Source organism: Anomalospiza imberbis, chromosome 3 (assembly GCF_031753505.1).
Source record: "Anomalospiza imberbis isolate Cuckoo-Finch-1a 21T00152 chromosome 3, ASM3175350v1, whole genome shotgun sequence".
NCBI classification, from domain to species: domain Eukaryota; kingdom Metazoa; phylum Chordata; class Aves; order Passeriformes; family Viduidae; genus Anomalospiza; species Anomalospiza imberbis.
Window position 1 is genome coordinate 21,066,648 of NC_089683.1, and position 12,663 is coordinate 21,079,310.

The following is a 12,663-nucleotide window of genomic DNA, read 5'->3' on the forward strand; positions in this document are numbered from 1 at the left end:
GTTTTGACTGAGTGGTGTGAGGTGCTGTGGAGCACATCGCAGTGGGAATGCCTCCAATCCCCCAGCACCATACGTGAAGTCACTGTGCTACTTCCGACACTATCCATGGTCCCATAAACTTTCTGAAAGCTATATAAAACAATGGAATTCAGGAAAAAAAATGAAATCATGTTAGCTCTCTCTTATTTACAAAGTGTCTTAGTCCTTTAACAAATACACCATTAATATAAAAGGAAATAGAACCCTAAGAATTAGATTGCTGAAGATGAGGAAATAATAGTCTTTCTGTGATTGTTGGTTAATGCCCTTCCCTTATCATTAGTTAATGTGTTATTGCAGCTATTGGATTAGCTTGCATTATAATTCCTTTCATTAAAACATCTTCTAAGTAGCTCACTGGTTAGAAAGGCCTAAGTTGGGAAAGATAAGATCTAGAAGTGATTTTCCATCTCCTGAAATCTCTTCACAAACCTTATGTAGTGCTTTTTGATTGCAGTACAAGAAAACTCAAATTTCTTTCTACATTTTTGATATATGTTCTGTTAAGGATGACTACAAGACAAGGAAAAGCACAAATTTAAATTAGGGGATTGGAGTCAAAAGAGTTTTAAAAGGTCATCCTTTTTAGTTTCTTTGGGTTTGGGTTTTTTTTAGCACATCTTATTACTTGTTGTAAGGTTGAAGTAACAGGTGTTTTCCTGCAATTATTTTGCCTCATTCTGCTCTTAAACTTTACTCTTGATGAAGTGTGGGATAGAACAGTTAGTTTACACAAGAAGTCGAGGAGGTTTGGGGTAGTGGTAGTCTCCTAAGTGAGGGGATGGGATTGGGTGGCTGTAGCAGGTTGAGCAGGACTATGATGACAAATAGAGGTGTTAGGAGTACTTTTGAAATCTGCAGAAGACAGAAGGATAAGTGGCCCAATGCTGACTTCTGGTGAGTGTCTTAGAAGATCTTGAACAGGAAACTGTTAGCTGGCATTTAAAGAGGAAACAGTAAGGATTAGGATCTGGGTGGGCCAAGAATGAAAAAGAGCTGTCCTTTGAGGTTCCGGCAAATATGAGTTCTGAGTGTGGAGGAAGGGGCAGCTTTCAAGTAGCCGCAACAGGACACATGAGGTTTGGATAAAGAAACCTCAGTTTTTGCAGTTTAGAGAAATGCAAGAAAATGGAGACTGTAATGCAAGACTCTTAGAAACTGCTTAGGACTGCTTTCGGACTACTGTCTCTTCCTTTATTCTTGATCTATTTTTTGTTGGAATATGCAACCTAACCTCACTGCCATTCACTCTGTACCAGGCTGACAGGCTATCCCAGCTATGCTATCAGGCATGCTATCAGTTATACTGTCCCAGATAAACATGTCATACTATAGCTCACTTTATCTGATTATAATACAGTATTTTTCCTCCCTGAACACACTCGGGCAATCTGCTGAGTGCTGAATGTGCTACTGCAAATTTAGCTACCTTTACTGGGAGTCCTTTACTTTTAGAGTAGAGGTTCTCAACAGCTGCAAGGTCATTACATGGAAGTGCTTTTTCCCCCCAAATTTTCTTTAGACTTTGAACCTTTCTTTCAGATAAGATATTTCTCATTAAATTAAAGACCTCTGTCTGGCTGCCATGAACTTCTACTGAAGCCAATGGAAAATGGAAAGTAACCCTTGGGGGCAGAAAAGCTTTTTAAGGACATCTCTTCCTAAAATCTAGTCTATTCAGAAAAGCAAGTGGGAAGAGAGCAGACATACTAATTTAATTTTTCCTGTTAGTCTTGCCCTATTCCTCCTTCTCCATAGTACTGATTTTTAGACCCACCTCTTTGGTGTTACTAAATATATCTTTTTAGTGGTCTTGGAGATGATCTGTTAAAACATCTCATTTGCACATGCTTGCCGTGCCCTTCTGCAGTGATCAGCAGAGATATAAGATCATCTATGCTTCTAGATAACATAAAAGAAAATTATTATCTTTTTTCAAAGCAAAAGAACTTTGATGTTCTGGAAATGAAGGCCAATAGTTTTGTTCCTAAGCTTATAGGTAGAGTGGATGTCATTAAAAAGTCAGCATTTACTAAGGCCAGATGTTGGTTGCATTTTCTAGCATTGTTGACAAACATGAGACTTCCTTGAGCAACAGATCATGACATTTGAGAGCAACTTCTCCATGTAACTCTGGTATTTCACTTCCTGGATCATGTTTATAGCAAGATCATCATTTTCACCACGCATCAACACAATTATCTTAGAGGATAACTTTGAGACTATATTTTACAAATAAAAACTAATAATTTCTATTTATCAGGAAAATTTCAAAGTGTTAATCAAATGAGCATAAAATTGCTTTTATAGCCTTTTATAGCTTTTATATGTTACATTTCTTTTACTTTGTTACAGTTCCATGAACCAATTAATCTCCTCTGATAAATGAAAAATTATTTCATGATCAGGTAATATCCAAACTCATTCATCAAAACTCAGCTGCTTAGAAGTACTATGAAATACTGGGCTTCTTTCCATAAGAAATTATTGCTGTAAAAATTGTTGATGGTATTTAATGATAGAAATGCCTAAGAAGGAACCAGAATGTCATTAATTAAATACTAGGTTTTTAATCATTATTTAGCAAAGGGGATAGTTATTAGAATCAGGTTTAAATTAATTAATTGTGAGTATTTCATACACTTATTTCTAATTTAATTCTATTCTTCTATCTTTTCTTAACATTGCCCATGTTTTAATGAAATCTCAAACATCTCTTTAACAGACTCTTTATGAACTCAGAATCTAGATTTTGCCACCTGCTGATGATAAGCAGAACATCCAGGAGGGACTTATTTGTTTTGAAAAATATTAACGTAACAACATCAAAGAGATTATTGACAATACGAGGCAGATTAAAAGTCTCTCTGCCCTCGTGAGACCCCACCTGAAGTAGTATGCCCAGGACAGGAGTCCTCAGCACAAGAAAGATGTGGACCCCTTAGATCAGGTCCACAGGAGGCCAAAAGATGATCAGAGGGCTGGAGCACCTCTCCTGTGAAAACAGGCTGACAGATCTGGGGATGTTCAGCCTGGAGAAGAGAAGGCTCCCTTGCAACCTTCCTGTTCCTAAACAGGGCTTTTAAAGAAGGGAGAGTGGCTTTTTACCTGGGCAGGTAGTGATAGGACAAGGGGTGATCACTTTTGAACTTAGAGATTTAGGTTAAATCTTAGGAAGAAATTCTTGACTGTGAGGGTGGTGAGGCACTGGCACAGGTTGCCCAGAGAAGCTGTGGATGCCACATCCCTGGATGTGTTCAGGGCCAGGTTGGATGGGGCTCTGAGCAATGTGGTCTAGTCGGAGATGTCTTTGCCAGTGGCAGGGGTTTGGAACTACAAGATCTTTAAGGTCCCTTCCAACACAAGCCATTCTGTGATTCCATGAGTAAGTAAAGCATATACAAAAATCAGAATGACACGGAGCAGCTGTCAGACATCAGCCTGTCTATAGAGGAAAGGCAGTTTAGTTACATACAACAAGTAAATGTGGATGGTGAGGCTTTACACCACTTCACCTAATCTATTATATTTGTCTTCATACCTATGGGAACAGAAAAATGCTCTTCTTTTTATCATCTACAACCAAATTAGACCCACTATCAGCCTGTTATCTTAATCATAGAATCACTTTGACTGTAATGACTTAATTAACCTCTGAGCACATACCTGCAATAATCTCATATATTTTCATTTGCTTTTGGCAGTTATAACATAGTTTCTACATAGTTTATCTCTGGCATGAGGTTACAGAGGCACTCCACAGAAGGAACTGAATAGACAGGTAGAAATTAATTGTTTTTTTCTCCAGGGAGATTTCTTGGGATTATGAAAGAATGTTTCCCCTGAACAAATATGTAAACAAAAAGCATCCTTTTTTTTTTTTTTTGCTTCACCAGCTCTGTTGCTCTTCTTTGGATATGCTCCAGCAAATTTATTAGGAAAAATTTCTTCATTGCAATGATTATCAGACATTGGAACAAGCTGCCCAGGGAAATGTCTGAGTCACCATCCCTGGGGGTATTTAAAGAACATGTAGATGTGGTACTTAGGGACAAGGTTTAGCAGTGGACTTGGCAGCATTCAGCTAACAACTGGATTCAATGATCTCAGGGGCCTTGTCCAAAGTAAATGATTCTGTGAATCTAAGGTAGATGCACTGAGGAAGCAGGGCTATGTCTGTGTTGACCCTGAGATGGAAGAGCACATGGAAGTGCCTGAGAACAGACCTCCCAAGTATAAGGGTCTCTAAATCCCATCTGCTCTTGCAGCTGGTGGTGTGAGGGAATACTGGATCATCACACATCAGACATCAAAGGACATGGCCACACGGGGAGATGGATCTCAGTACTCTGCTTTTCTAGGCAAAGCCATGATAAAATGTTTGAGATTCCTCCCAGAGTGTTCCTCAGTGTTTGCATCCAAACTCAGGTTGTGTCTGCTCCATGAGGAAGGCTGGGCTGTTCCTCAAGCACCAGCCCATGGTCATGCTCAATGTTTGATGAATATGGTCTGAGAAACAAAACTCTGGTTTGCGCTTCATCTTGTGGCAGGAGTTGACATGTGGCTTTCTCACTCACTGAGTGCTCTGGTTCTTCCAGAGAGGAAACTTCACCCTTTGAAGGGAAATTTCCAACAGCCCAGGCACATGTCACAGACACTGCTGGACTGACCAACTGTGCCAGCTCAGCATGAAGTAGCTGTATGGCCAATATTAGGCGTTCAACTGGCACAAATCTACTTTCAGAAACTGTTTTTGTTCAAGCTACCTTTAAGGAATAAATATAAAAGCTGCCTATTTACTGCATGAAAACAAATATCATCTGGGACACCAAATAATTTCTACACTGATGTGCAGGGGAAAGTTCTAAAATCTGATTTACAGAGGTTCTGAGAACTCTGGTGTACCAGAGTTTAATTTTTTGTATTCAAGGCAAAGTACTGCACTTTCCTCAGGTTTACTTATTTTTCTGGAATGTTAATCAATAAATTTAAAACAAAACATGGAGACTAGCATACTTTTGGTGTGAAAGCATACTGAAGAGGGCTCAATGTGGTGTTACAGTCCCAGTCCTGCAAAATGGGAAACGTGTAGTAATAAAACAATTTCTAGAGCTTCATGCAGTTGCTCTGAGCACCTTATGAATTTATTTTTTTTTAGATGAACATGGGATATTCTAATCTTTTGTAAAACTATATCAATTCTTTGAAGATAAAAGAGCTCTTGATGCCTAAAACCCTAATGAAAGCCAGATTACAAGTAATAGATTTTATCTATGAAGAAAGATTTTTAGTTACTTTGGTTTGTGCTTTAGCTCTGTTTTTTGTTCCTGTTGACTTAGACCTTGTCTTTTAGTAAAGTTCAACATTAATAGCCAGGAGGATTGATGAGGTTTAAATAGAGCAAAGACTTAAAATTTCATACCATCTAGGTAGCAGAGCCACAGACAGATTCTCCGCTTGTCCTAAGACATTTAGCTACAACAGATCTATGATGCTTTATAAAGAGTAAGATTTGGACCCAGGGGAGTGGGTTTGTGCGTCTCATACAAATTACTGCCTTTAGTGTCCTAATTGATACCATCTGTAGTTTTACACCCTTTCCTTTTTTTCTTCCTTTTTCCTTTGTAGTCAGAGCTACCTTCAAACTGCAAGTGACGTGCCTGGGGGTCACAACCTGGATCCCTCTGCAAACTACAATTCCCCAAAGTTTCGCTCAAGGAATCAGAGCTATATGAGAGCAGTGAGCACGCTCAGTCAGGCCAGCTGTGTTAGTCAGGTGGGAAATTCTTGTTATAATTTTTCTTATAGATTAACTGCAGATGTGAGACTTGAAACTAGTGGATGGTTTTAGGTTTTTTTCATTTTTAAATGAATATCAAACTGAGGATGTGAATTGTGGAAGTAATTCAGTTCTAAGGAATGTAACTCAAAATTTCAAGAAAAATACTGAATGCTGAAGGCAAAGAGACACTATCAAACATTATATTTTCCATTTATTTTTCATTAGAAATATAAATACTGGTGTTTTTATTTTCAGTCCATATTAAATATTTAAATATTAAGAAGATTCAGACTGAGCATGAGGAGTACACTCCTACAATACTCATCAACTGAAAATACCTGCTCTGATTTCAGTAAATGTGGATTGCCAGATTAAGATATAGATTGAAAAAAAAATATGCTCCAAAGGTGGAATGTTTCTTCCTAAATCAAATCCCTCACTCTTCTTGGGTGAAAGAATAAGTTCCATCAACTATTCTATGTATGGGGTCTCCTGAAAAGGTACAATTTTACTCCCTACTGGTTTTATGTCTGTTAGTTAGTACTAACTCATGGTAAAGTGAGGTCTGAATCACACCTGAAGTTCAATAAGCCATAAGAATTATGTACATGTTCTATGTAGCAGAGGACTTTGCATAAAATTCCCAATGTTTCTAATGCTTATTGGTCCTGACTTTTCTTCCTTGTGTTGTTTCATGACAGATGGGCCCTGCCCACTTCTCAGACATGGTACTTAATATTTTTTTGACCATTTAGTGAGCCACCTAAGGGTATACATACACAATGGTTATGTTAAAAGCAAAATCTTTTTAAAGCAATTTCATATTCATTTATATTCAATTTGTATTGCATGGCTATTCAGGCCTGGATTCAACTCATCTAAATTGAGGCTTTTAACTGAGGCAAGAACTAAAGCTTCCTCTGTAGTTAATGGAGCAAAAGAGTTTCTTCCAGGACAGTGAACATCCCAAGTGGGCTGAGAGCCCTCTGGAAATGCTTGTCAATCTCTACTGACTGTAGAGAGCTGGGAGGGGCTGGTCACTTGACTAATGCCCTTCAGTCAAATTCCTTAATTTATGTGAGGTAATTCTAAATTTAATCTTATGTAGCACACATTAGAATTAGAAACAGTCAGTCATTTTCCAGACCTTTCACTATTTTTTCCCAGCTACCTTGTGAAAACTGTTCCCATCATTCTGATGCCTTGTTTTTTGTTACGCTGCTTATTGGTTATTTTGTCTTTTTGTTATACTCTGCTTTTGAGAAAATTTCATGAGTATTAAATCCTTCATTCAAAGCAAATGCTGTCAGCTGCCAAGTAACAATTTTCTCACATAGAATTAGTCTAACATCTTTTGTCTCTTTGACCATGTCTGTGCACAGAGATATCCACTGAGCTGTCCATGATGATTATTTGGTTTAAGTAGTGGCTAAAATTCTTTATTGCAGTGTGCTTTACCTGGAAGGTGTCCACAATAGATTTCATTTACAGGTAGATTGCTCAGTTGGCCAGATTAACTAAACCTGCTAGATATATTTCCTTGCTTTTTCAGTGTTCACTAACCTATGCAACTTTGTGTCAGCCACACACTTCCTACCTCACAGTCCAGCTGTTTCCAGACCATTAACAAATGCATTAAATAGATATTACCCCAAGCAAATGTATTAAAATATCAAGTTCTGGACATTTGCTGTTTCCTGTTATTTTTCCATGACATCATCCTCCTCTTGTTCCATCTACATAATAGCAGTTTGTGTAATTTGTGGGAGTTTTTATGCCTTTTTGTTGTGAGATCCTTCCTTTTTCACATCTGAGAAAGGTTAGACTCAAGAATGCTGAATTCCATGGTATATATTTTTAATTTAAGTTTGAAAACTTTTTATTTTCTATTATCAATAACCTTAGTTTGAAATAAGTGGCTAAGATTTACAGTTTATGGACTAAATTACCATATATTTCCTGATCAACAATATTGCAAAATAGTTCAGAGTAAGATTTTTTTTACCTCTTTGAGATTGCATTAATCTACTTAACTTTATTAAAAGAAAATTTTATGAACAGTAATTTAATTCATTTCAGAAAATTTTCAGTAGTCAAAATGTCTTACATAAAATTATCTGTTATTCATAATCATCAGAACTTCTCTATAAAATTTCCATTTACTTAACCAAAACCCTAAAACATTTGAAACATTTGATGGGACTCTCTTTCCATAATGAATAAAGCACTTGGAGTACTTAGCAGCTGTATAGGAAAATTAATATCAACTGGATGTGCCATTTAGTGATGCCATAAATTTAACTTGCAAAATTATTCATACTGATTCTGATTTCTAGTACTCACTTTTTAGAAAAAAATTATTTTTGGAAAGTCATGCAATTATCTGTCCAGTGTTAACTTCCCATCTGATTTTGGATAAACATAATATTGAATTATTCAGATACATTTACAGGTAGTTAGGGCTGCCTTCAGTGAACTTTGAAAAACGCTGTAGGTAGAATTAAGGCACTAATCTTCAAAACAGCGACATATGGTTACCTACCTAGAGGTTCCCCAAGCCTGGCCACTCTGCCTAAGCCATGCTTATCATGAAAACTGCCTCTAAAAAAGGCAAGTGTTGCATCATGCCCAGTCTGCAAGGCAGGGCTAGCAGGTAGGTGCTGGGCCGTGCCTAAGCACTGCAGGGAGCTAGAGGCTGCTGCTGAAACACCCCGAGGGGACAACGTGGTAGAGAGTCCAAGAGGCACAGCCCGGCTGCTCTGCCAGGCAGGGTTCCACAGCACTCCTGCTGGTAGAACTGTCAGATTTTATATAATGCTGCTGAAAAAAAAAGGTTCTTCCATGGAAGTGAATGGCTAGCCCAGTTAACCAGGGAGTGAGTTTGGCTTGGGTCCCTTCTCAACTATGCCAAAAGATATTAAACGGAACATTAATGTATGGCATGTGTGATGCATTAAATATAGATGTGTAAACAGCTGATTTAAGTTTAACAATGTGAATGTGATCAGAAGGGATTACTACATTTTAACTATTTGCTAAAACAGTTCTTCATCAATGTACAGGTGTCCATTTGAGATGTTGAGGCCGTGATGATCACAAAAAAGCAAGTCAAAAATCAAATGCATTGTTGTTGTTTATTCAGATGAGTGAAGCAGAGGTTAATGGACAATTTGAATCGGTGTGTGAATCAGTGTTTAGTGAAGTTGAAGCTCAGGCAATGGATGCCCTTGACCTCCCTGGATGTTTCCGCACAAGAAGCCACAGTTACTTGCGTGCCATTCAGGCAGGCTATTCCCAAGATGATGAATGTATACCTGCGCTGACATCTTCCAACATCACCTCAACCATCAGGTCAACCACAGGTAAGCAAGTCTCCACTGACCCTTTCACTGCTCTGCATGTAAAAACATATCAGATTGCTTTCTAAAGGAAGGTTTGACACTAGAAACATTTTCCCTGTGTAGAGATAATGTTTGATACCAGTATTCTTTTGTTTTTAATATTGTACTATTGTGGCTACATCTTGGAATAAGCTCTTTCTGGGAAGAATCCTGCATGCATAATGTGATGGACCTGGATTTTTGACCTCCATATCGCATACATACCATTATCTAGGTGCAAGTATAAAAATGCAAGTGTAAATGGTATAATGTCAATATTGTTAGACATTTATGTGGTTTATATACCAACTAATTGGTCTTCTAAATGAGATTAGTTGTGATAATTTTAATTTAGATTGTTAAAATACCAAAAAAAAAAAAAAAAAAAAAGTAAGATTAAAAATATTTGGTCTAAATACTCGAAGGTGGTTAATGTAAAAGGTTATGAATTTCTTTTAGGGAGGGTCTAACCAATTGTACCAGTGTACTGAATTGAAAATGCTTTGGCAAGCTTCACACATCTGCTATTACTCATTATCCATTAGCATTCATTGTTATAACACTCACTGTTAGGATCTTTTAGCATTCTTCTGGCAACTTTCTTTTTTCTTATTAGTTGCTTAGTGAAGACGATAGCTTTATTCATTTCAGAATTTTAGCATGTATTGGTAGAGAAAAGATTGCACAGAGAGCCGTTAAATAACTAAATTAAATCTATAGGAAGTATGTATTCTTTGTAAACTGATCTGAATTCACTTCTACGTTTCCAAATATGTTAATGCCAGTTCCTAATTATGATATTGTCCTTGCCACATACTATTAAGCTGTAGTGTAGGCTACCCATCTACAAAAGGTAAAAATGAGTTCAAAATGTATCATATAAAAATACTTTTTAAATTATTTCCTTGTTACCTCTGTTGTATAACAGAACATTGGGAGCTTAGAAAAGAATCTGTGGTTGAATAACATACATTTGCATTCCAGAAGTAGCTAAAATGTTATTTTATTTTAAGCATAGTATCTTAATTGTTATATAAAACTTTGTGTAAAACTAGAAATTGTTGCTTACAGTGCCCCCTCTAGGGATGTTTCTGTTCTTTGATTAATAGAGATGCTATCACAATATAAAATGAGATCTTATTGCTACCACAGAGGCTAATTTTCATCTTTATCATATATTACTATGTGCTCATTATGAAGACACCTTCCATAGCAAAAGACACAAATAGATGTTTATTTTGGAGTCAGCTCCAACTACTGAATTTGAATATATTCAGTATTACCTTGGTTACCAAGTAGACTGATTTTTACCTTAACTGTCATGAGTTTATATGCTACCTGAGCCCAAAATTCTCACTGAAAAGAACTTATTTTATTTTGCTCAGTGTGAAAAAGCTGAATAATAGAATATATTTGGGAAAATACAAGATTAGGTAGTAAGTATGTTTGCGTCACATTGTTTTCATGCTTATGAAAAATGTTTTGCATTTATTAGTAGTCTACCGGTTAAATACTGTGGTTTTGAAAATTTTAACCTTCCTTTCACTCCTAACTTCTCCCTCATCTCAGAAATTATTTATCAGATAGATTTTCTTGCCAACAATGTAATTCTTCTGCTTTGTTGTGGTGAGGTAAAATTGACAATCTGGAGAAAAAAGATGACTTGAGGTGTTTTCCTGTTCCAAGCCTATGGACTTTATAGAGTTCTGAGTGTGATTCTGTAATTAAAATGTCATCGCTGTGCCACTGAGCAAATTTGTCCTCAGCTTCTATATAAGGTAAATATCCAAATCAGAAATAATTACCTGATATACAAGAGAAGGATTATATGATTCACTTTTAAGGGAAATTTCAGTTGCCAAATAAGTTCTTGTTTTTAAAATCCTAGGTGTAATGCTTCCATTTTTGTCTCTTCAGCCCTTGTCACTTTGGAGGGATTTTCTATCCTTACTGTAATTTTTACAAAAATCTTACTTCTTCTTCCCTTTCTGAAAATTGTAAAAGAAGCAGTTGCCTGAAATGTGAAAATGGTGTTGGCAGATACTTGACATTCAAATAAATGTCAGAAAGGTCAGACTTTCAAATCAGCTTTTATTTCCAATTCAGTCTTTTATTTCTTAGGAAAATTACATTAACTTATTTTTTGCTTCTGATGTAACAAATTCTTCTTGGCAAAGAAACTAAAGGAATTTTTTTAGAAAATTAGCAGTCGTTTCAATTTAATTATTCCATTCAATTTTAGTTATATAGGTCATGACTGCCCCTTATCATTGTCATAAAGCAATTGATTCATAACACACAGGCTTAGCTAAAAATTAATTCTTGTAACTAAAAATGTAAACTTAAAATAAAATTCTCTGTGAATTCAATTACAATATATATTTACAACATGCATTTTCCTAAAATATTCCTCAATGCATTTACAACTTCCAGGAGGCTGCAACTATAATGAATATTATGTGGGACATTATTAATGGACTACGCTAAAAGGATTTTCTAATAGATGGAGAGAGAGCTACGAGTATTGGGCTCTTCTTAACTGCATACAGCTTGACAGAAAAAGCTCAATGAAACATTGGTACTAAAGAACACATAAATTCTGCATGAATCCATGTAGTTTAATTATATGTGGAACCAGTCTTCTCCACCTCTGAGGGAGATTGTGACAAGGCCTAGGGCACTCCCTGTTGGCCCAGGTGTAAAACAATGAGACAAGTGACAGTGCAAAGGAGGCAGCCAGCATTGCTGGCCTGTGGTAAGCTAGACCTGGCCTCTGTGTGACCCCTGCTGGGACTCTTCTTTCATTGAGGTTAGGGCATTTCTAGCCATCACGCTCCATTTTGTGAGGAGATAATGAACCCAGTAAAAGATACTTGATGTTAAAAGCCCTGAATGGCAGCATATGCTTTCTGTCTCTGAACTGTATCCAGTCACAGCTGTCAGATGCACAGCTGAGAAAATGCAGCTCCAGCTGCTCCTGCCTCCCACCTCGTTCCTCCATCACAGACAACATGTAATTTCCTGAATGGGAAGTCACTGAGTGCAGTAGTCATCCTGAGTGCTACTGACTTACAGCTCTGCTACTCCTGCAAGCAATGTTTCACTTTTCCGGAAGAGTTCATAAAAACTGGGTCACTTTCCCAGGTAGTACCAGCCTGGCTCCCTGTTGTCTAAGCACATCATCCCACTGTCAGCTCAGCAGACACCCGGGGAGTGTGGCACAGTGCTGGGGGAGGCACAAGCTGCTGGAGGTGTTGGGGCTGTGCCACCACCCGCTGAGCCCGCAGCCAGCCCTGGCTGGAGAGTCCTGCTGGGTAGTGGAGGCAGTAGGTCGGGAGCAGTAACACCTTATCCCACCTGCAACACCTGGCTTCTCTTACTGAAAAGTAGTTCAGATACTGTGGTACAGCACTAGGCTGTACTATGAAAACATAACCGACAAGGACATCTGGAAGGTATTAA

General features: G+C 37.5%; 1 protein-coding gene across 26 annotated transcripts in view; it reads left to right on the plus strand.

The window, feature by feature from the left end:
- Positions 1-12,663, plus strand: part of DLGAP2 (DLG associated protein 2) — a 452,231-nt gene that overhangs the window by 396,563 nt on the left and 43,005 nt on the right. For all 26 annotated transcript variants that reach the window (XM_068183587.1, XM_068183591.1, XM_068183590.1 and 23 more), the window contains 2 exons: positions 5,668-5,815; positions 8,964-9,183. In XM_068183587.1, coding sequence (XP_068039688.1) covers positions 5,668-5,815; positions 8,964-9,183 — 368 coding nt within the window. The remainder of the gene's footprint in view (positions 1-5,667; positions 5,816-8,963; positions 9,184-12,663) is intronic.